Source organism: Xenopus laevis, chromosome 3L (genome assembly GCF_017654675.1).
Source record: "Xenopus laevis strain J_2021 chromosome 3L, Xenopus_laevis_v10.1, whole genome shotgun sequence".
In the NCBI taxonomy this organism is placed as follows: domain Eukaryota; kingdom Metazoa; phylum Chordata; class Amphibia; order Anura; family Pipidae; genus Xenopus; species Xenopus laevis.
This window is the reverse complement of record NC_054375.1, coordinates 134,554,164-134,579,214: the sequence shown is the minus strand read 5'-3', so window position 1 is coordinate 134,579,214 and position 25,051 is coordinate 134,554,164. Positions and strand designations below refer to the sequence as shown.

Sequence of the window (25,051 nt, the reverse complement as noted above, 5' to 3'; positions counted from 1 at the left end):
TACAGTAGAACCTCCATTTTACATTTTTCACTGGACCAGAAAAAATGGTGTAAAGTCAGGGAAATGTATTATGCATTATATATGGGTGGCACCATAAAAAATTTAAAAACCTAAAATTAGGGTATGTAAAATGGAGGCTTCACTGTATGTATACAGCTGTAACTAGAACTCTAGAGGAATAACGTTCTACAAACTGCTGGCTAGTAATTTTGTTAAGAAAGTAGAAAATACCAAGTGCTGTCCAGGAAAACAATGAGTTTGTGTCATTAATAGAATGGCAATGCTATACATGTGCAACAGTTACTACTTTACAGGTCCGGACTGAGAATAAAAATAGGCCCTGGCATTTCAGGTACACAGAGGCCCAATCACCCCTCATAGAGGCCCAAACAGTCTCCACCAGCCCACTAAATAGTGACTTTCTATGGGACCTTATAGCAGCCCCTCTGGCATTTGCCAGAACTCATAGATTGCCAGTCCGGGCCTGCTAGTTTAAATAGTGAATAAAGTACCCCTCTTGTAAAATATAAGGATATTATAAGTTACCGAGGAGTTTCATGACCATATAAAAACACGAGGCCAAAGGCCGAGTGTTTTTATACAGGTCATGGAACTCCGAGGTAACTTCTAATATCCTCATATTTTACAACTGGGGGTACTTTATTCATTATAATACACAAATTTCAGTGAGTCATGTGACAGAAATGACATCAGAACTCACCGTTTATTACCGATGACACATCAGAACTCACCGTTTATAAGGATATAATTTACAGGATATTCATGGCTTTTGTGTATTATATATATATGTTTTCTTCCTTGGCCCACACTGACTGATACAAAGCCATTCCTTTAAAAATGGGTTGCTGGGAGAGGGGAAGCAAGAAACTTTATAATATCCTTCGATCAAAAAAACTTAGGAAAGACTATGGAGACCTTCCCCATAGGCTAACATTGAGTTCGGTAGCTTTTAGATGGCGAACTAGGGGGTCGAAGTTTTTTCTTAAAGAGACAGTACTTCGAATGGTCGAACAATTTTTAGTTCGAATAGTTCGATTCGAAGTCATAGTCGTAGTCGAAGGTCGTAGTAGCCCATTCGATGGTCGAAGTAGCCCAAAAAACACTTCGAAATTCGAAGTTTTTTTTACTTCGAATCCTTCACTCAAAGTTAGTGAATCGGCCCCTAAATGTTTAGTTTCTCAATAGTTTTTTTAAATCTTTTATGGAAAACTGTTGTCAAGGCAGAACCTTCAGTTGCCAAGGGATTGTCAGCTGCGGGAAAAGAATTGCATGCAAGAGAACAGACGCAGACCAGGAAGTCATCAGGAGAGACCCAATGAGATTGCCCTTTCTTTGCAAGTCAGTAGTCTCTACCGGTCTATCTTCTTACGGTGGCCTCTAAGCAAACTTGCAGACTCTGCATAAGCCACCAGCACCTCGCAGCTCACTTTGCTGGGTCCCTCTAGAATATTTATAGTTCATGAACCCGACACACTGCGAATCTCTTTGCTGGTGACATTGACATGCTGCATTTCTGTTTGGCAGGTTCTTTACCCGTTACCTTTCATTGCAATCGGTAGTCTTTTATCTGTCAGAGATGCAGTTTTTGCTTTTTTTAGCCTGGCCTTCGTTAAGTTATCTGTGTCTGCAAATCAACTGACATGGCTGCCGTGTGTAAAGGACCGTTAGGGGTTGTCATAGAAACAATGTGACATCATAACGGCTGATGCAGACCAGTAAGTTATCAGGGGAGAGCCAATCAGATCTCTTTCCCTTTGCCCCTAAGGAATGGGCGTCCGAAGATAGGGGCAAGGGGGGGGCACTTGTCGTTCCCTGGACCTGTACTTCATAATAAAGGATATTCTCTTGCCGTATATATTATGTTTTTTTAATACTACTAAGGACCTGCAATAAGCTTATAAACGGCTCACATCTTGTGGTCAGCACCCCTTCAAATAATGAACCGTCGCAATGCCTATTCTACTGCTCTGTGAGAAGCTTCCTGTGAGCAGCTTCCTGTTCCTCAACTGTGTGAGGAATGAGCGGATCACAGTAGAGAATCTCCTCATGATGCAGCAGCTTCTTTCTCAGGGCAGATGAGAAATGTGAATCTGCTTGTGTTAACCCCTACAGTTCCTTGTCCTGCTGCTCCATTGAATCCCCCACCTAGCTATGGCCTCACTCTATTCACTGTCCTCTTTTACCCTTTCCATTCTCATTCTGCTGAGTTAACCCCACACTCACCGATTTGTTGCCTCACTCTATATATCTGTATAGATACAATATCTAATATCATAATATATATTTTTGCACCTCACCCCCTCCATACCTCCCAACTTACAATTTAAGATAAGCAAAGAAGTAATTGTAACAATTTAAGATAAGCAGGTCTCTTGGGGAAACTGTGACTTGCAGCTTAAAGGGCAATTCACCTTCATTAAGCAAAACTGTAAAAACACATAAAAACCACAGAAATGTGTTCAAACTTTCATAACCTGCCAAATTTTCTAAAATGAACATGGTAATTAGGGGGTGTGGCCAAAAAATGGGCATGGTCAAAAAAGTTTTGCCGCACTACGTGTGCCAAATCTTTCTGTCCCTCTTTCTATTTCAAAAAATTTGGGAGATATGCCCCCCTCTCCTGCTCCTACATAATACATTTCCCTGATCCCCTGAAAAATGTTTTATAGAGCAAATAAATCTCCAGCTGGAACACAGTACTACGACTGCTACTACTGTACTTCTTTACTTAGATTGTAAGCTCTATGGGTCAGGGACCTCCTTCCATATTTCTCTGTAACACGTAGCACCTAAACTTGAATGTAACTTATTTTGTATTTATTTTTATATTCTATTAATGCATTGTTGTACTCTGCAGCACTGCATGTATAAGCAGTTCTCTATAAGTAAAGACATATATACAAATACAATGGACAGAGGCCTTTGGAGAGAACAAAAGTACCTCAAGTGATGCAAATATTGCCCAAAAACATCAGTATTAGTGTTAGAATTATTTGACTATGGCTAATCACGTGACAGCACATTTTTGTTATACAGCCAGGCTGAATAACTACATAGTGATGGGACAATAGTAAGGGGGTAGGACCATAGGGGCGGGAGAGGCTGGCCGTTGCTACAACTAACAGAGAAGTTTCTTGGTTGTGGCTTCCCTGGCTCCCGTTCAGGGCAACAGCACAGCAGTGAGCAGAGTCCTCCCCCCATATATAAACAGCGACCTGCAGCAGAGAGCAGTAGACAAAGGGCATCTCTGCAACTGTATCTGGGCATCACCATGGCAAGCACCCTGAGGAGACTGGCTAACAGCGAGAAGTGCAGGGTCCTGCAGGATAAACTGGATGACTGGTACAAAGACTATCACGTGAGTAAGATGGACTCTGCAAACTCTTATCCCCTCCTTTGTCTTTTGTACAGTGATTGCAGCACTGATTAAACCATATATTATATAGTGAATAAAGTACCCCCTCTTGTAAAATATAAGGATATTATAATTTACAGAGGAGATTCATGACCATAACACGAGGCCAAAGGTCATGAAACTCTGAGGTAACTTCTAATATCCTTATATTTTGCAACTGGGGGTGCTTTATTCACTATATAATTTACAGACTATTCATGGCTCCGGTGTGTGTGTGTGTGTGTGTGTGTGTGTATATATATATATATATATATATATATACACTGTACTTAACGGGGTTGTTCATCTTTGAGTTAACTTTGAGTGACCATTCTATAACATACTAAAAGTTAACTTAGAGATGAACCAAGCCACACCTGTATGTTGAGCCTGACAGATTAATACCTGGGCAAAATCAGGTAAATGCAACTTTCATAATAAGCTTTTTAGCAACACACTGTATGTTTCCTAAAGGAGTAATGTATGTACGTGCATTTTAATTTATATAACGTGGTTTGTGCAGACAGCCCTGTGCAGCAATACAATATTTTGTAACTGGCCATTTAGCTCTGTTACAGTTGCCAAAATACAACTTACTCCCGGAAACCAGACAAATAAGCCCAATAAGGACTTTCCAACTTGTTGGAACTGTATTGTTGTAAGGTCCTACATTTCTTTTACTGAATTGTGTGGTTACATCCCACCTATGATGGCATTATACATAGTTGCACTTGTGTTTGTGTCACACCTTGCCGTGCCCTGATTGAAAAAACTGCAGGAATGTGTGGTAACTAACGACGCTTGTTACCATGGTGACAGGGTGCTTCATTCCAGGGCAGAACAGGGCTTGTAACCGATGTTGCGACACTATCAGGACATGCTACTCTTTATTTACACACTGTCACCGCTCGGATAATACAACGAGACTGTGCTTTGAGGCTGACTCTGGAATTTGCATAATACGATAAACGATGCTGGGAATAATTTTTTTCCCATTTACACCTGTCTATTCTTTTTTTTTTATTTAGGACAGAGAGTATGTGGTATAATACATAGGGGGGAGATTTATTATGTGGCATAAAAAATGGTAGAATAATTCGCTAGTCATCTGCTTGTAAAAAAACAGCGTTAAAAAGTCATAATTCTTATTACATGCTTTTTCTTTAAGCAACTTCCACCGGAACTTACTTATAAAGGTCTGAAGCAGTGAAAAATGACGACAGAAAATTTGGTGCTCAATTGACGTTAAATATCACACACCTTGATGAATTCTCCTTTTGTTTTACACACCCTGTGGCACTTACTGTAGTTAAACGTTTTTTCACTTTTTTCAAACATTACCGGAGTGCTGCTGTTTTTTTTTTTACTGATCTTACCCTGGTAGAGGGTTCAGCTTGCACCTGGGGCTGCAAAGAGCCTTTTTTCTACTGTGTAGCATGCTTCAACTGATTCTGCTGGTTTAGGACGATACTTTTGTTATACAAGAGAAAAGTGAATACATGTGATACCTCTATTGGCAAACAGAAAAAAAATAAGTGTTTATGCAAGCATTTTCAACACAGCTTATGCCGTAGCATTTGATACATGTTCTAATTATTGTTTGGGCTGTGAAAAAATTAACAAGTGCATAAAATCACATTATAGAAGTGCATTTTGGCCACATTTGCAAAAACAACAACTAATAACTGATACAAAGGTAACAATGGCCCTGACCAAAAGAGCTTACAATCTTAAAGATTGTAGGATCCATTCGGTTTACAAGGTCAATGCACCAATGTGGTCTTTGTCCTTGCTTTCTTTGTTGGACCCATGTTTATTCGCTCATAGGCAACATGCACAGGCTGATGCTCTATGACTTGTGCCTGTGGTAAAGTAATTTGCCCCTATTGTTTGGGATTACTTTCAATTCTCTGAATGTATGTCCTCAGGACAGTTGTTCTTTAAAGCAACCAAATGAGAACTGGTAGTCCGTCTGACTGAAAATATTAAACACATCATGCAGCAGTTATTCTTTTAGGCAAAGCAGTTGTTTTCCCTTCTAAGGGCAGGACTCCATGGACGATTCTGCCGTGATCCGACGCTTTGCAAAAACGCAGGCGCCACGTCGGATGCATCTGACAGTCGTGTTACGTCGCATCAACAATGCGACCCGATCTGACAATAGCATTACTTACCTTATTTCCGTTGCATCCGACGTGACGCCTGTGTTTTTGCACAGCGCTTTCGATCGCGACGTAATCGTCCGTGGAGTCCTGCCCTTAGGCTAATGCCACATGAGGATAACTCTCGTCCTGCGTATAAACATAGACGGAGAATCAGCCCCTCCACTCATATAATACCCATGTGTATTTTAGGCAATGTAGCACCCCGTGTGTCAGAGCCCTAAAGTCAATGGTAGATGGAGCATTGGCTCCGCTGCTCTCTGTCTGCATATTTTAAGGCTGAGAGTCGAGAAGTGGGTCTGCATCATGCCCTATCTCCATTCATTTGAAAAAGATCCGCTTGCGTGCAGCCAAATACGTGAAAGCAGACATTTTCAGCGACTTCTACTGTGCTCCACTGTGTGTGACTACACCCAAGCAGATCTGATTCAAATCAATGCAAAAAATATGCAGGCTGAGAGCAGGCTTGGACCGACAACCGACATTTCAAGTATACAGAGGACCAAACAGCCCCCCCAGCCCAATAAATAGTGACTGTCTATGGCATCTTACAGCAGCCACTCTGACATTTGCCTGATCCCACAGATTGCCAGTACAGGCCTGGCTGAGAGCTGTGGAGCCTACACTCCGTCTGCCCTTCCAAGGCAGTGATCCCCAACCAGTGGCTCATAAGCAACATGTTGCTCACAACCCCTTGGATGTTGCTCTCAGTGGCCTCAAAGCAGGTGCTTATTTTTAAATTTTCAGGCTTGGAAACCAGGTGTACTGCCAAACAGAGCCTCCTGTAGGCTGCCAGTCCATATAGGGACTACCAAATAGTCAGTCACAGCCCTTATTTTGCATCCCAGGAACCTTTGTCATGCTTGTGTTGCTCCCCAACTCTTTTTACATATGAATTTGGCTCACAGGTAAAAAAAGGTTGGTGACCCCTGGCCTAAGGCTTAAAGCTTCACTTTGTTTCACCTGTTCTAAAAAATACATTTTTTTTTTACTAATGGCTGTTTGGATAATTACTTAACTACAGCACTTGGCTTGATCATGTTGGGTGATTGTGTTAAGTGAGTCTGTTTGGTTGCCATGGGAAGTATTGCTGGCCAGCATGGTAAAAGCCACAACTTCTACCTCTTGTAAACACAGATAAGAATACCAGTTTCCAGTTAAGTGGGTAATTCATCCTCAAAGGAAAGATCATCTGTGTGTGTGTGTGGGGGGGGGCTGTTGCCTAGAAATGCTTTGCATGGGTTAGTGCTATTTTAAAGGGGTTGGTGGGGGGCTGGTAAAATAACATTTTGCCTAATTAAAGAAAATATAATTCAAAGCAAGTTTCCAGTATACATTACTCGTTTTCAATATTGTAATGTTATTTGTAAATGTATTGGCAATACCTGCCTGTCCCTCCTTGCTGTCCTGTGTGTAGGTCCGCCACCTTTTTTGGAAAATAATACCGGCTTTCCTATATATTTATCTTTTTTCCCTATTAATAACATTGGGATCAGCCATTGTTTTTACCGGATAGGCCTGTAAAATACCGGCCTGGTGGCAACCCTACCTGTGTGCTCACTGCTGGTTCTGGTCATTCAAGCAATTTAGCAGCACTTAAGCTGGCCATAGATGCAAAGACTCGAACGATCGGACTTATCAGACTTCCCCATCTCCCGACCTGCCACTAACCTTTTAGATCAAACAAAGTAGAAAAAGAACAGATCAGCCGATGTTCTGCCCCTACAGCAATCGTACGAAAGTTGTGTCTGACAAAAGCTGTTGACAGTCTCCCACTGAAGAATCGTCAGATCGGCAATACATGCAGAGATATTATCGTCAGCCGACAGAAATTTTCTAACCTTTCCAATCGACTGAACGACCGATCAGCATGGCAAGACAGATGTCGGGACTCTCCATACACAATCTGAAAATCGTACGAATCGAGGATTCGTACGATCGGATCTTTGCGTCTATGGCCAGCTTTAGCAATCCAAGATTCCACTTCCCCCAGTGGTTTGCAGGACAAGCAGTGCAGAAAAAATACATTTTTGGTTTTATACCCCCTCCTGTACTGCGCAAAAAGAACTGCCAAAAATACATATGCACACAGCTGGGCTTCAGGATTGATCCCATTTGGCCATCCTTGTTTATGGCTCGGATTGCCACCTTTTCTGGAAAAAAATACGGCCTTCCTATATATTTATCTTTTTTCCCTATTACTATTATTGGGATCAACCATCATTTTTACCGGCCAGACCTGTAAAAATAAAGGCCCTTTTTATTTTCATTATTTATTTATATTATTTATGTCTAGTTGTTCAGTATCCATTTGTTTTTAGGTCCCTGCCTACCAATCAGAATGGTCAGCCAATGTATGACTAACTTTACCTACATATTGAAATCCTGCATCAATCTGACCCCACTCCAGGGCCCCTATACTAGTGGGGCTACACTGTATTGCTTATGTAACATATAAAGGGGATTTTATTAAGATATAACTACCACTGAAAAGTGCTCTTACAGCATAAAAAAAATAGAAAAAAAACTCTATCTTGAGTTCCTCCAGTTTTATTCGAGGTAGTATGTAAAATCTGCTTTATTATTAAAATGTATCACCAAAAGTGAACATTCTATTTCTGATTTGGGAAAGCTACTTATGTTTTCATGGCTTATATACTCTCTCTTTGACAGATCAATTCCTGCGACAGTAACTTGAATATGTGCTGCGAGCTTCTCGAGTTGAATTCCAAAATTCAGGGACAACTGTTTCAAATTCTCAGTGTTACAGCTCGAGAAGGTAAGAGATCTTTTGTAGCTCAAATATCATCCACAGATTTGTCTACAAACCCAACTACAGCAAAAAACCCTTTACAGCAATCACTGGGTGAAAAATAACGCATTGCTTTGTACATAAATGCAGTGCATATCCTTAAACAGTGCCAAGTTCCTTCATGTGTGGCCTTTTCCTCAATGATGCCTTTCTCGCTAGGCCATACCCTCTAACATTTGTAAGATATTCAGGGTTTTGGAAGAGAAAAATTAAAAATATGGAACTGAAAAACCAACCAGTTACTTACTACTTACTGGCAAAACGATTGGATCACACAGGCTCCGTTCAGACTAGTTAAATACATAAGATTAAGGTTTCCTTCCAGCTGGTATTTCACCAACCTAGCTGGTAAATAAGAGCCAATCTTGGGCCGGTATTACAAAATTTGACAATACTTGTTCCACTCTTAGCCTGCCAAGTTCAGTGATATTTCCCATCAGACAGGACAGTTATAAAATACAGCACACTCAGTGGCTTAACTATGGAGGAAGCAGACTTCTGCATTTCAGTCATAGAAAATTAGGCCTATGTGCATAAGGTATAGGAAAAAGTCAGTGTGAATGTTGATGTGAGCATAATCTGGTCTTTGCCGGCCCGCTTTATTACTCTGTCCAGTACTGCTTACTATACAGTTTTCATGGAGACGCACAAATCCGATCAAACCTTTCTTGATCAGAAATCTGTCCTGTTCATACATATGCTGAAAGGTCTAGAGTCCATTTTAATGGCATCAGTGGAGCAAAGATGGCAGTTACAAAATGCTATGTTGTCAATACAAATAGCATATAAATAAGGTATTTTCAGCAAAAATAATATAGCAATTCAGGAGGGGGGCCAGGTGCCTACTAATATGAGATATATTGTTTCAGGGGGTTTCTTTCCTGATCTTATATCTTCTTTATCCATATGGTAAGAATCATTGGCAAGTCATTAACCTGCTGACCCAGCGCAATATAGTTTACAGTTTTGGTTTGCATTTTGCAATTCAGCATGTCGCATTACATCTCATTCATATGGGTGGGAAGTGTCCTATAGTGGGTGGCAGGTGCTTTAATTACTGATATAAGTAGTGCCATGAATATCTTATATATAATAAATTATCTGTTCATTTCTAGGTGGTCAGTATGCAGGTGTGGAAACTCTCAAGAGCCGTTTCTTGCCTTGGTTGGGAACCTGCTTTTCTGCATCTTCTCCAGGATCATTTTCTGAGAGCAGTTTTGGTATTTTAAATGTATGTATAAAATGAAATGTCTTTTTTTCAAGTATAGAGAGAATAGTGTGAGAATTGTCTTGGGCACAAGATGGTCTCCTTAAAGGGGTGGTTCACATTTAAGTTCAATTTTAGTATGTTATAGAATGGTTAATTATAAGCAACTTTTTTCAATTTTATAATTTTTGAATTATTTGTCTTGTTCTGACGTTTACAGTTTTCAAATGGGGGTCACAAATGCAACTGTAATGCTACAAATTTATTGCTACTTTCATCTTTCTATTCAGGCTATCATAGCATGGTTGCTAGGATAATTTGGATCCTAGCACCAGATTGCTAAAATTGCAAACTGGAAAGCTACTGAATAAAAAGCTAAATAACTCCAAAATCACAAATAAAAAATGAAAACCAATTGCAAATTGCCTCAGAACATCACTCTCTATGTAATACTAGGGGGCCCATTTACTTAGCTCGAGTGAAGGAATAGAATAAAAAAACTTCGAATTTCGAATGTTTTTTTGGCTACTTCGACCATCGAATTGGCAACTTCGACCTACGACTTCGACTTCGAATCGAACGATTCGAACTAAAAATCGTTCGACTATTGGACCATTCAATAGTCGAAGTACTGTCTCTTTAAGAAAAACTTCGACCCCCTACTTCGCCACCTAAAACCTACCGAGGTGCAATGTTAGCCTATGGGGAAGGTCCCCATAGGCTTTCTAATAATTTTTGGTCAAGAAAAATCGTTCGATCAATGGATTAAAATCCTTCGAATCGAACGATTCGAAGGATTTAATCGAACGATTTTTCGTTCGATCATTTGATCTAACTATTTGCGGTAAATCCTTAGATATTCGAAGTCGAAGGATTTACATTCGGCAGTCGAATATCGAGGGTTAATTAACCAGAATGCCAGAAGCCTAACTCATACTTGACATATATGACAAGGGTAGTGCTTTATTAGGACTCATAGGCGATTGTATTAGAAAAGATAAATTTTAATTCCACAAAATTACATTTCAGGAATCAATGGACAGAAAATTATCCCCAAGCCATGAAAGAGAATTGAATGAAGTAGAATCCAAGCTGTCTTCTACACGAATTGAACTGAACTCTGTCCAACAAGAGTAAGTATCATATGGCAACACTACATCACAACACTTGACACTTAGGGGGGTTATTTATTAAGACTTACATTTTCCCCATTTTTTTATTTAAACAAATTTGACCAAAAAATAATCAGGTTTTACGACTTTTTTAAATTTGATGCTCGAATCATACGACATTTTCGGCTTGCCCCAAAACCTTGACTTTTTTGGATTATCGTACAAAAACCAGTAAAACCAGTACAATGTCAAGAAATATCTTCATATTGTAAAAGGGACATCTTCCATGGACTTCTATATGATCTTGACAGGTTTTAGCTGGAGTATTTTCAGATTCGGATTTTTAGCAGCTTCAGGTTATACTAAATCTCTAAAAATTCTAATATTTTTTCCTCCCCTTTAAAAACAAGGTTTAATAAACAGTGAAAATTGATTTCTGTCTAATGAACCCCATAAACAATCCAGTTTATAGATCTTTATTTTCTTCTCAATCTCACCTCACTATTTAATGTCACAAAATTCAGTCTAAGTAGTATCATACAGATGAACTGGATTGAAATTTACATTAACTAAAATCGAAGTAGAATCCTCCGACATTCGAATTCGAAGTCGGAGGATTTTATACATCGTACGATCGTATTCCAAAAGATTTTCCCAAAAAATCCTTTGACTTAAAAAAACTTAGCAAATCACACAGGAGGTTCCCCCATAGGCTAAACAGCAATTTGGCAGGTTTAAGTTTTCAAAGTATTGAAGTCGAAGTTTTTTAAAGAGACAGTACTTCGATTATCGAATGGTTGAATAGTCGACCGATTTTTACTTCGAATCAAAGTAAATTAGAAGTCGTAGTATCCTATTCGATGGTCGAAATATCCAAAAAATTACTTTGAATTTCGAATTTTTTTACTTCGAAAATTCCCTCAAATTCACTTTGACCCTTGATAAATTTGCCCCTTAGTCTGTCATGTTCATGTAAAAATCTTTCCCTCAACTCCTGGATTTTGAACTGTCCCATAATCTTTTCATATCCCCCCACCCTCCATTTTTAAGGCCCCTTCCCCAACTGCATCATCGATTGCATGTACAATTCCAGAGGTTTCCCCATTCTTGCCATAGGGCAAGTTGCAAAACATGTTTGCCGGAGCAGAATATTAAAAATCCTATTTTGCATAAAATTGGTTAGGTGAGTTTGAGCCAACCAATTGTCTCTACAGAAGGTTGCAGGTGGGTGGTAGGCCTATACAATTTCACCAGCCTCCCTTCATCCCTCCCCACCCTGTTCCAACCCATTTTTCTGAGAACCAGAACTTATTTCTGCTTTTATTTATAAAGAAATGCCTGTCCCACTCCCACCAAACATATATATATATATATATATATATATAGATATATATATATATGTATGTATCGGTGAGGCCGAGTTTGTGTGAACCAACCATCACTAATCCATACCTATAGAGGGTTATTTTCTAAACTTCGAATGCCAAAAACAAAAAAAAATTTTTTCGGGATTTATTATACCCTGAGTATGAAAAAAGTAAGAATCTGAAAATCCGGCATCTCAGACCTGCCGAGGTTGCGTATAAGTCAATGAGTGAAGTCTCAAAGATTTTTTGATCTGTGATTGGTTTCGTGCAATAACCCAAAGTTTTCAGGGTTTGAAGGCAAAAATCAAAAAAAAAAAAAAAAAAAAAAGAATGTTTGGGTGGAAATTATGAAATTTTTTTCAAAATTATTTGGGTTTTTTTCCCGTTAAACAATGGTTCCGGAAGGGGTTTTAATAAATATGGCAAAAAAAAAAAACAGTGCATATTTGGTCAGAGTTTTTTTCAGATAATATTGAGATCAATTCAGACTTTGATAAATAACCCCTATAGTGTCATCACTGAAAGTCTAAGAAAAGGTTATAACATTTGATTTTATCTCACTTATGATTTCTTCTTACTCCAGATTATTAGAAACACAAATGGACCTAGAAGACACCAAAACCAAATCGGCAAATACACTACTGGCAACTGAGGACGAGATACTACAGCTCAGAGCAGAGTAAGGAAACTAACGTTTGTGTTACTGCATATTGAATGCCTTGTCTTATTTAATGAACAGTAGCTTTTAATTGTAAATTCTGCTGTAAATTGTTGTAGCAGTTCATCTCTTCGCAAGGGAAGTGTAGTAGGGCATCACAGCTTTTGGTGCAAGACCAATATTCTTTACTTAATTGTGGTTAATACAGGGGAATTCATTCAAGGCATTCCGTTTTATCTCACTTCACACATTTTGGGAAATTTAACTGTCTTTTATGTTACTTCCATTACCAGTTTCTTTGGTTGTATTATAAAGCATTCCTTGTAGAAGAGATTCTGACTGTAAATCTGTGTAGTCCATGAACACTTGGGCCATACACTTGAGCCGTAAAAACAGATATTGGACAAATAGCCTGACAGGGCACCTCAATGATCACGCCGCCAGTTGGCCAACTACTGACTAAAGACTAAATTAGTACCTTTAATGGTCAGTTTGGCCCTGCAATCTGGTATTTACTATTGACCAAAGACTAAATTGGTACCTTTAATGGTCAGTTTGGCCCTGCAATCTGGTATTTACTACTGACTAAAGACTAAATTGGTACCTTTAATGGTCAGTTTGGCCCTGCAATCTGGTATTTACTACTGACTAAAGACTAAATTGGTACCTTTAATGGTCAGTTTGGCCCTGCAATCTGGTATTTACGTTGGAACTTTGCCTGCGTACCTCATTTTCAAAAAGTTGGTTCATATATAAGTGCTCATTTACTATAGGTATACTCCTTGTGCTTGATCATTAAAGGGGACCTTTCACCCAGACATAAAAATCTGTATAATATAAGTCCTTTTCAAATTAAACATGTAATCCAAATTATTTTTTAACTACAATAGCCATACCTGTTATAAATACATTTAAAAATCTTACCTGTCAATATGATACCGTCTGCCCCTCTTCTATGCCTCAGGCAGGCAATTACCTTCCATTCTGCACTTCCCAGATGTCCCTGCACTCTTCACTTTCTGCCTCCCTCCTCACTATCTAATTGTATAGGCAGTGCATGGGCTTAGGCATAAGGACTCCTATTCTGGCACATAAACAAGATGAGTCTTCACAAAATGGTGTCTGCCTGCTTGCTTTGAATGTACAGTATAATTCCAAGACTGAAGGAAACAAGATTTATATAATGCATATAGTGTAAAGTCTGTTTTGCATTGCAAACACAGAAGATGAGAATTTGGAATTATTTCTTAGGGTGAGAGGTCCTCTTTAAGAGGCACAAATACATGCCCTTTACATAAGCACTTGTTCCACAGCACAAAATTGGGGGCATAAGGGAGTCTCCTCTACTTGATGCCTGCCTTGAGCAGAGAGCTCCATGTTTGCCTTACATCTGTGTCCAATATTGTGCGCACTTTCACGGATCAGCAGACAGCTGTGGTTTTAAAAGTCTTTATTTCCCCAACAGATCACCTAATGCGTTTTGTGTGTCATCGCACGTACTCGTAGGCCTATGAGTACGCGCGATGATACATGAAACGTGTTAGGTGATCTGTTGGGGTAATAAATGGTTTTAAAAGGCTTTATTACCCCCAACAGATCACCTAACGCGTTTTGTGTGTCATCACACGTACTCGTAGGCCTATGAGTACGTGTGATCATACATGAAACACATTAGGTGATCTGTTGGGGTAATAAATGGTTTTAAAAGGCTTTATTACCCCCAACAGATCACCTAACGCGTTTTGTGTGTCATCGCACGTACTCGTAGGCCTATGAGTACGCGTGATGATACAAGAAACGCGTTAGGTGATCTGTTGGGGAAATACCACCGCTGTCTGCTGATCCGTGAAAGTGCACGCAATATTGAATAAATTGTGATTGCTGCCAATTACATGCACTTTTACTTTTGCCTCCATAGGAAACAAGCCCTATCATCTTTATAGATATTGGGCCAGATTCAATTCAGAGAGATAAAGGTTTAGCACTTGAAAACTCACAGACAAGATTCAATTTTTAACTCTTTTGAAGTATATGGAATTAAAGTGGAAGTGAATTTGGAGAAAAGTTCTTTCTCCTTGAACTGAATCCCATCCATGAGTTTCTTGTGATAAACAATAACATAACTTTTTCTCACTGAACTGAATCTGGCCCATTGTGTCAAAACAGTGCTGTTAAAGATTAGCATCCGATGTAACCACTATTTCTTTGTTGTCTTTGTGTGCACTTTTTAAGCATTTTCTGCATAATGTTGTTGGTAGGTATAAGCAAGTTTTGAATTATGTTTGTACACAGACATTTGTGTGCTGGTGTCCAGGGCCACCATCAGAAATCACATTCCCCATACAACAAAAATTTCTGGCCACCACATCAAAGACTCCACCCCAGACCCCCACACACTACTAATCAAATTGGCACTATACTTGGGGCGGAAGTGGTAGAGGTACAAACGTCAAGTATGAAGGTTTTTCATACTTTTCATAGGATTTTGACTGCCAATCATTCACAACAATGTTTTATAAATGCCATCAATTCAATAATGTATACAGGGACAGACACATGTATCATAAAATTATAAAACTTTGTACATTATAAACAAGCTGCATATGGTGAGACAAATATACATTTAGAGATAAGGAATAAAACAACACATTAGTATATTTTATACCCACTTTCAGGCTGAGAGCTGCTAAAGAGAAGCTGGAGTTAAGATCTCTTGAATCCATCGATGACTATGAACGGCAAATACGCCTTTTGAAGGATGAGGTCTCCATTTTGTCAACTGAGAATGGTATCCTAAAAAGCAGGTGTGTAGGCACTTTTCTGTACAAATGTCTATTTCTACAAAATAAATGTAATATTCCAGCAGAAAACTGATCAAAAGTACTGGCTCACAACATGCACGGTGATCCCCTATGATATTCATGCAAAACTGCAATAGCCAGAGCCCCTGCACTAACAGGCCTATTACAGTTTTTGCCTTATGTCAATTGGAAGCAATAGCTATATATACGTCTGATGTCACATAAGGAGGCTGGGAGGCACAAGTAGCTAAATAAGCAATCAGCAAACATCTAAAGAAGTAGTGTAATGCCAGCCTGAGCCCATCTCAACCCATGGGTATACAGCAGGGCCGTCACATCTCTATGGGGTACTTAACTATTTAACACTGCATTACCGTCTAAAGGTGGCCATACACGTAGAGATCCGATCGTTTGGTGATGTCACCAAACGAGCTTATCTCTCCCTGATCTCTCCCTGATATGCCCACATTGATATCGGGATGATCCGATCATGAGCCCTAGGACCCAACAATCAGATCATAATTCAAGCAATATGGGAGGTCGGATTGCAGCCACCTTTAGCAGTGTAAAGGCTCAATTAAATGCAAAAAGTATCTTTTGGTATCTACTACACATGCACACCCACCTGGACCAGTAGCAGTAATAAGGATAGTACCCTGGGGCCTGAATAATTTTAAGTGAAGAGGCAGTGGAGTAACTAGATATTACTGGGCCCCACAGCAAATTTTTTTTCAGGCCTCCAAAATGTCTAGAGGTTGACTTTTTTACCAATATGAAATGAATATGAATTACCAATTAAATGATATATGAATTATGGTCTCCTTGGGGCCCCTATACCTCCTGGACCCCCTGCAGTGTCTGCTTCTTCTGTATTTACACCCCTGTGAAGAGGAGCACCACATCAGGTTCTGAGGTTAGCAATTATAATCAATGGAGACTATGGGGCCGATTCATCAAGGGTCGAATATCGAGGGTTAATTAACCCTCGATATTCGACTGTGAACTAAAATCGTTCGACTTCGAATATCGAAGTCGAACGATTTTGCGCAAATCCTGCGATCGATCGATCGAAGGATTTTTCGTTTGATCAAACGATTAAATCCTTCGAATCGAACGATTCGAAGGATTTTAATCCAACGATCGAAGGAAAATCCTTCGATCAAAAAATCACAGGCAAGCCTATGGGGACCTTCTCCATAGGCTAACATTGACTTCGGTAGCTTTTAGCTGCCGAAGTAGGGGGTCGAAGTTTTTTTTAAAGGGAAAGTACTTCGACTATCGAATGGTCGAATAGTCGAACGATTTTTCATTCGAATCGTTCGATTTCGTTCGAATTCGAACGAATTTAACCAATTCGATGGTCGAAGTACCCAAAAAATACTTCGAAATTCGAATTTTTTTCATTCGAATCCTTCACTCGAGCTTAGTGAATCGGCCCCTGAGTGTCTAAAAAAACTGCCCCCACAGTAATTATGCATTACATTTTCCTTTAAAAATGTCCTTTACTGGCCCTGCTGTTGTGCTACAGCAGTATAGTAGTGCATTACTCAGCTGTGAAAGTCATTCTGCATAAGAAACGTAGCTATTATCTGATGCACTTGTATGGGTAAAAACATCCAGCTGAGATTGCTATTTATATATGCATGTAGCACTATTTAAAAATGTACCAGAACCAAATACTTTTATCATACAATTGATTCATCTCAAATACTGCACAGCTGATCGTTGTGGCTGGAATGCTTTGATTTTGAATTTGTATTATTTTAGAGTTTCAAGAAGCAGATCTCCCAGCCCTATTCGACATTCCAGCAGAGCATCTAGTCCATTCGCCAGGAGTGAGTCCCCTACCTCTGCCAAACTCACCAATTCCTCTCGCCAAGCCCGTCTGATATCTAGATTTAATGATATATTTGCTAACGATCGACTGGATGCACAGACTCTCCTTAGACGTTACGTTGAGGATCTGGAGATGGTTCAGAGGATTATATTTATTGCCACAGTGGTATGAAGATGCATACTAATTTGCACATTTTATATTTTAAAGTAGACCAATAAGATAACAGCAGTGTGAATGGTTATTTTATTGAGTCTGTGGTACAGCTTTATACTGTGTGTATAAGAATTCAACCTGCTGCCCTACAATTATTATGTAAAGAAATATAAAATATAAATCATAGTACTTATAAACCTTATTATAATTATCTGAAAGCCAACAAACCAGGGTTGTCAGTATCTGTGCTCTGGGTCTCCATTAGGAAAACAGGATCCAGAAGCTACTAGGTTAACAGGGTCCTTCCCCAAAATGGGTTATTAGTTATTAACCCACTGCTCACCTGGGCGCATGGGTGGAGAGCCCTGTCAATAAGTAGAATGGGGCGCACTTAGATAAAAATGGACACTCTATTGGTTGCATCTGTTGCTCATATTACAAATGTGTAACTCCAATAAACCATAATCTAAATGACACTCACATAAACAACATTTTGATGTTTTTTTTATTATGCTGAGATCTAAATAAAAAGCATCAAAATCATTGCACGTTGCTCTTTATGCGAGTGCCATTTGGATTATGGTTTATTGGAGTTACTCATGTTTGCTGTAAGTCATCTTCTTGGTCTTTTGCACAGATTTAGCTTTTTTTCACCCCTGTATACCCAAACAGCGCAACATTTGGGGCTGGTTATGAGCACATTTATGATGAAGTTCTGGGTAAGAAACACTGTATTGTGGTAAAAAAAAATCTTGCAGCTGTTTTGCACTTTCACTTATTTAGTTAATTAAGCCAGTGGCGAAACTAGATGTTACTGATGTTACTGGGCCCCACAGTAAATTCATTTTAGGGCCCACAATATATTCAGAGGTTGTCCTATTTTAGCAATATATATTGAAATTGCTCATTAATTAGGGCCTTATGGGGCCCCCTATACCTCCTGGGCCCTCCTTAGACTGAAAGCATAAGCCAGATGTTTCTGATAGGAGATGCCTGTTCTTGCAGTTAAGTTTTATTTCCAAGGTGGATCATAAATGCAAAACAGCAAGGAACTACTTGTACAACTTATATATATATCTATGTTTTTGCAGGAATCTTTCCATGCTGCCAAGATGGCCTTTAGGCAGTTTAGACTCAGAGTACGCAAATCCCTATCTCCTTCTCATATGGGACCTGAATCGCTGGAAGATGCTGTCATTGACTACATTGTCCGCAACCTAGATCTGTATGACGTCCAGTCCAGTGTTAATGTAAGTTTCTATTCTATTCCTCCGTTCTTCTGTGTCTCTTATCACGTCACTAGTAGCGAATCTTCGCGAAACGCATTGAATGCAAATAATTTTGACGCGAGCAACAATTTTTATACCCTCGGCTATTTGGTCAAAATGTATTAAAGTCAATGGGCGTCCAAATATTTTTGAAGCATGTCAATTTTTTTATGACGCGGTGGATTTTTCACCAGTGAATTATCGCAGCAGTTTCGCAAATTAATTAGCTTGCAGCAAAACGCAGTAATTCCCAGCGAAATTACGTCTGGCAAATTTATTCACCCATCACTAGTCACTAGTCTTTGTATATTTTTATTTATTTATTTCAATGTTTTTCCTCCCTTTTTTTATTTTTACTGTGTTCTAAAAAAAAAGGTGCAGTTCTGCATATGCAAATTGTGATAAAGCAATAAAGTTATACATATGTAATGTTACCCAAAATCTCTTCTGAAATCATAGTAACTATCACTGAATTATTTCACTGACAATCCTTGTTTGTTTCAGGAGGTTATCAATACCATGAATGTCAATCCTAAAATTTCCTTTCCGCCTGATGTTGACTTTATTCTGATCAGCGGATTTATCCGAGAGGTGTGCCGAGTTGCTTTTGCCATGCAGACCCTAGATCCCCCACTGGACATAGCATTTTCTGTTGATGGAGAACTCTTTACTGAGAGCAAGTAAGAATTCCTTTCCCTTGATTTAGTTCTAGTCACTAGATGCTAAAATGTAGATAATCCCCTTGAGGAGGTTCTAAACAGGGTTCTCCAATGTGTTACTCAGTAGGTAATATCCCTATGTAGTCTATATAAGGGGGAGAACAGTGGATCCTCTTTGGCTGGTGTAAAGAGGATAAGAGTGGATAATGCCTGAAAGCCTAAGGTCTACTGCTAAGGTAAGTCATTAGCTAGGTTAGCTAGTGGTAGGCCAGAGTTCTGGAGCTCACTGTAGGTGATGAGCAATAGCAGTAGATCAGCTATATGAGCAGCTGAGGCTCCAATGAGTAGGAAGAAAGGGGTCAACACCAGCAGTATCTCACCAATCAAGGACCCAGTGTACAGGGGTCTAAGACTAGGATGGTGCTGTTGCTAGATAGAGGACACCCCTAGATGCAAGGATAAATAACAATTTATTGCTCAACTCCCTAGGTACCGTCGTACATATGATTCCGAGCACACAGCCCCTCTGGTCTATTATCATGTGTGGCCTGCTTTAGTGGAAAATGACGATGTCATTGTTAAAGGAGAAGCAGTAACAAAAAGAGGAGCTCTGGTAAGATTATATAATTTTAATGAACCAATCTGTTGGTATTGTAATGTAAAGGTAGTGATATATATTGGGAAAGCTCACATACTTGTTATTGTATTCTCACCATGGGGTATATTTATCAAAAAGGGAAATTAGAGATCACCACAGTCCTCTAGAGTGAAATTCTGCCACTCTCCATTCATTTCTATGGGATTTTTAAAAGAGTATTTATCAATGGGTGAAAGTGAAAGTTCATCCTTTACGCCTTTCAAAATCCCATAGAAATGAATAGAGAGTGGGGGAATTTCACTCTAGAGGACTGTGGCTATCTCTAACTTCACTTTTTGATAAATTTACCCCATATCTGGGTACTACATCATGTACAAATAAAAGAAAGTAAAAAGGGCTAACAGTTACCTTTTATGCTCCTACATAATAAAAGGCACATTTGCCCATGTGGTCAATCCCATAGTTATTAAATACACTCAATAGGAATATGAGACAAACCACTATAAACACACACTAACTATATATATATATAATTCACCTTTAAGTTAACTTTTAGTATGTTATTGAAGGGCCAAGTCTTATTTGTCTTCTCCTTCTGACTCTTTTCAGCTCTCAAATAGGGTTCACTGACCCCAGCAGCCAAAAAAACTATTAATATTGTTACTTTTTATTACTTATCTTTTTATTCAGGCCCTCTCCAATTCGTATTCCAGTCTCTCATTCAAATAACTGTCTGGTTGCTAGGGTTATTTAGACCTACAGCAACCAATTAGCAGATAGCTGTGCAAAAAAAAATCTGATTTAAAAACATCTGGTTATAATATGCCAGTTTTCTCTCTGGCATATTGCTATTTACAAAGCATTATTGATCATATATATATATATATATATATATATATATATATATATATACTTACTTTAATGCTATACATTATTTTGTCTTTCCAGTGGAATTCAGTAAGGAGCAGAAGCAGAAGTTCTAGCCCACTCCGATCTCGCTCAGTTAGCCCAGGCCGCAACCTGGTACGTGACCATTTTGTTACCTATAAAGGTTCTTTGCTAATTTCTTGTTATTGTGTTCATAAACATGTGCCTAACATAAACATGTATACACCTGCAGAGTATCATTTACTGGTAAAGCTTGGGGAAAATGTCCAGATATTCTTCATAAATGATTGTTAATTCGCATGTGGGAGCCAGTCACAAGAGGAGTAAATTACAAGGCCCCAGATGCTAAAGGACTAGCACCGGGCATAAAATTGCCTGTGTGTCTCCCCCAGCATGCTTCTCATCCCTCATGTCCAACCACTGCATTCATGGGGGGATTCCTGTGGTGCAAAGTGATTGACATGATGCAAACATGCAAAAAAATGGTGGTTTGCATCTAGTTTTTATTTTTTGCACTTTGCACAGCATCGGACTGATACGTTGTGGGGCCCACCTGGGCTGTAACATGAAAGCCCCTCCTGGCACCCACCAGGGCCCCCCTGCCGAAGTTCAACTTCCCCACTACCACGAATGCCCACACTGCATCACTTTGGGGCAGATTTATTAAGGGTCGAATTGAAAATTGGAATTTTTTTCATGGTCAAAACTCTCCGATTCGTATTGTGAATAATCCAAACTCAATTTCGATTTTTCCGAAGTTGCCCGTTCGGAAAACGAAGCACTCTGAGTGCCATCCCGCCGGCGTTTTTCATTCTAGCTGGCGGGAAGGCAGTTCATGGAGATTAGTCGCCCCAAAGAAGAGGAGATTTGTCGCCGGGCGACTAATTTCCCCGAATCTCCCCGTGTGTCTCTGCCCTAAAAAGGGAAAGGGTTCTGAAAAATGTGCATTTGGTCTGCCCAGCCACTATGTTATCTCTGATCATTTTACTATTCTGTTTCACAGACATCTAGAAGCCGCAGTCCTTCCCCCAGAAGAAGTGGCACCCCAAGTAAGTGGCAACCTTATAATGAGAGACCAACTTTGTTCCTTTATCTGTTATGTACTAAACTACATAACAAATATAATGACCAGCTCATTTGATGCAGCTTCTTTATTTGCATGCATTCACATAAAGACACCAGCTTGTTAAACACCATTTCTCTGTGGCATGCTGCCCAATGCAATGAACTCTATTAACAGTGCTACAGAAGGCATGATTAAAAAAGATAATATACACTGATTTAAATTGATAAATTCTAGCCATTTTATGTACAAAACTTGCCATATATTGCCAGATTTGGACAGGCAGTTTGGCCGTTTTCTACCATACTGTACGACTATTTGGGCATATAAGGCAAATTAGATGGCTGTTTGCACTGATAATGCAGGTGGTTTCAGTTGTTGGGCATGTAGTTACTAACCATTCACAAGTACTGCTTTCATTTCTATTCCTGAAATGCTTCCCATTTGGCTGATTTTTAAATATTTCTCTCTATAGGATTCTAACAGTCTGGCATCATGTGTCAAATCATTTCATCAGGGACCCATCTACAACAGTGGTGCTTTTTTTTATTTCCCAGTACCTCAGACTTACAGTACAATAATGTGAATGGGATATTCAAAGACAAGTGTGCGCATGCAGTGTGTAAAAGGGGAAAATAGGATCGTCCCTACAAACTTCCTACTGTGTTTGTAGTGTTTGTAATACAGCAGTCAAATGCTGCAGAATTTGTTCAAGAAAACTAAAGCTATCAGTACTATTTCCAGAGTACTCGAATACTCATAAATGATTAAATGAATTCTGAAAAACAAGATGAATCAAGATCAGAAACATGATTTCCTTTGTATAACTATAATATTCTACTTCCCATATAATGTTGTGTTACTTAAAGGGGTTGTTCACCTTTAAATTAACTTTTAGTATGAGGTAGAGAATGATATTCTGAGACAATGTGCTCTTGGGTTCCATTTTTTATTACTTGTGGTTTTTGAGTCATTTAGTTTTTTATTCATCAGTTTTAGCAGTCTGGTTGCAAGGGTCAAAAGTACCCTAGCAACTATGCATTGTTTTGAAAAAGAGAACACAATAGTAATAGAAGAGGGCCTGAATAGAAACATGAGCAATATAAATACTGTATATTGTAGATTTTTGGAGCATTTTTTTTTTTAGATCAGGTCAGTGACTCTCCTTTGAAAGCTGGAACGAGTTAGAAAAAAAGGCAAATAATTCAGAAAATATAGAAAAGAAATATAAAGGCCAATTGAAAAGTTACTTAGAATTGGCCATACTAAAATTTAACTTAAAGGAGAAGGAAAGGCTAAAATGAAGTAAGCCTTATCAGAAATGTCTATATAAATACACCAGTAAAGCCTCAAAGTAATGCTGCTCTGAGTCCTCTGTCAAAGTAAACACCACATTTCTTTCCTTCTATTGTGTACACATGGGCTTCTGTATCAGACTTCCTGTTTTCAGCAGAAAACTCCAGGGCTAGGGCTTGAGCATGCTCAGTTTGCTCCTCTCTCCCTCCCTCCTCCCATCCCTGCTGTAATCTGAGCTCAGAACTGTAAGTGAGCAGGGAGAGACTCAGGCAGGAAGTGATGTCACACCAAGCTAATATGGCAGCTGCTGTCCTTAACAAACAGAGACAGTGTCTATGGCTGTTTACTCAGGTATGGTAAAGCATTCTGCAGAATAAATATAGCGTTCTAGCTTGCACTATTGAGGCTAATCTGAAATAAACTGTCTTGGAGCTTTCCTTCTCCTTTAAAGGTGAACCACCCCTTTAATACACTGATTCTGGAATTGTCTTTAAGTCAATGAATTGTGTATTAGAAAGAGAGTTACCTGCAAAATATGTTTTATAGCTTTTCATACTTCTAGGGTGCAGGCCTCTTTATATTATATGAAAACATAATAAAGTTGCTGTACAAACTTTCGGAGTATCTCGTATATATAAGCCCTGGACTGGACATTTTGCTTTGATCTACCAGAAATATTGTATTTCATAGCATAATACAAGATTGTTTTTGCACTGACTATCTATGAGTGCTGCCTTTTTATCTATTCATATATACTGTAACCCTTAACAGAGAAAATATCAGCACTGAGAGGATTTTGTACAAAATATATCAGTAACAATTAGTGTTTGATTTTTTTTCTATACAGTGTTTTTATGAGTTATTCATGGCTTGCTATTAAAGGTTGGACTGGGCCGGCGGGGCAAAAAACCCGGTGGGCCTCGTTGGCCCAGACCCTCTCCCAACACCACAGCTCTCCTTACCTCCCTCCCTGGCTCTATAGCTGTCCTGACCTCCCTCCCTGACCCTGGTTAAAGCCAGGAAGGAATAGGTAAACATGGGGGGGCCAGAGGGGAGTTGCAGCTGGGGGGCCCCCCCAGTCCGACACTGTTGCTATTCACAGTCATTTTGGCACAACTGGTGTCACTTTATCTTGAGAATAGTCTGGGCTAAAGGTGGCCATACATGGCAGATTAAAGCTGCCAATATCGGACTGATTCAGCATCTTATCTGCCCGTGTATGGGGCTTCCGACGGGTCTCCCCGATAGATATCTGGCCAAAAATCACCTCTTCTTCTGGGCGACAATCTCCCCGAACTGCCTTTGTGTGTCTGCCCATCCGATATAATAAAAAGTCGCCTGCACTAAAGCACACGCAGCGCTTCGTTTTCCGAAGTTTCACAAACCTGCTTTAGCGCAGGCGCCTTTTCATTATAGCGGACGGGAAGACACGCAAAGGCAGTTCAGGGAGATTGTCGCCCAGAAGAAGAGGTAATTGGTCGCCAGGCAACTAAATCTCCCCGAATCCCCTCGTGTGTCACAAGCCTTAAGGAACTCACCTGCGGCTCACAGATTTCTCTGAAGATGGTGTCAATAATGCTCATGCCTCTCCGACTGTTACAGGTTGCATTCTAAGTAAAGGGATCCCACATGGGGCCCCACTGGCACTAAGGATGACCCTGTATAAGCTCATACAACTTCTCTCACTGCTACTGTAGCCTGTGTCAGGCTTGTCAGCCATTTCCCCAGATGCTTCAAGGCAAATCAGCCCTTTCA

The 25,051-nt window shown here is 39.5% G+C and overlaps 1 protein-coding gene across 1 annotated transcript; it reads left to right on the top strand.

The window, feature by feature from the left end:
- The first annotated feature begins 3,134 nt into the window (after positions 1-3,134).
- spata18a.L (spermatogenesis associated 18a L homeolog) lies at positions 3,135-23,141 on the top strand. Its single transcript, XM_018253465.2, has 13 exons — positions 3,135-3,379; positions 8,251-8,356; positions 9,505-9,620; positions 10,626-10,729; positions 12,659-12,754; positions 15,409-15,537; positions 17,302-17,536; positions 18,616-18,774; positions 19,297-19,472; positions 19,941-20,064; positions 20,998-21,072; positions 21,941-21,986; positions 22,476-23,141. Exons 1-13 carry the CDS (start codon positions 3,293-3,295, stop codon positions 22,481-22,483), a joined length of 1,461 nt encoding a protein of 486 aa, XP_018108954.1. The 5' UTR covers positions 3,135-3,292; the 3' UTR covers positions 22,484-23,141.
- The last annotated feature ends 1,910 nt before the right edge of the window (positions 23,142-25,051 follow it).

What these genes read in the sequence shown, in the direction of transcription:
- spata18a.L (XM_018253465.2), top strand. Translation starts at nt 3,293, where the DNA reads ATGGCAAGCACCCTGAGGAGACTGGCTAACAGCGAGAAGTGCAGGGTC. An exon ending in GCAGTTTTGGTATTTTAAAT is followed by an intron (nt 9,621 to 10,625) that starts GTATGTATAAAA and finishes ATTACATTTCAG; the next exon opens with GAATCAATGGACAGAAAATT. An exon ending in AATGGTATCCTAAAAAGCAG is followed by an intron (nt 15,538 to 17,301) that starts GTGTGTAGGCAC and finishes GTATTATTTTAG; the next exon opens with AGTTTCAAGAAGCAGATCTC.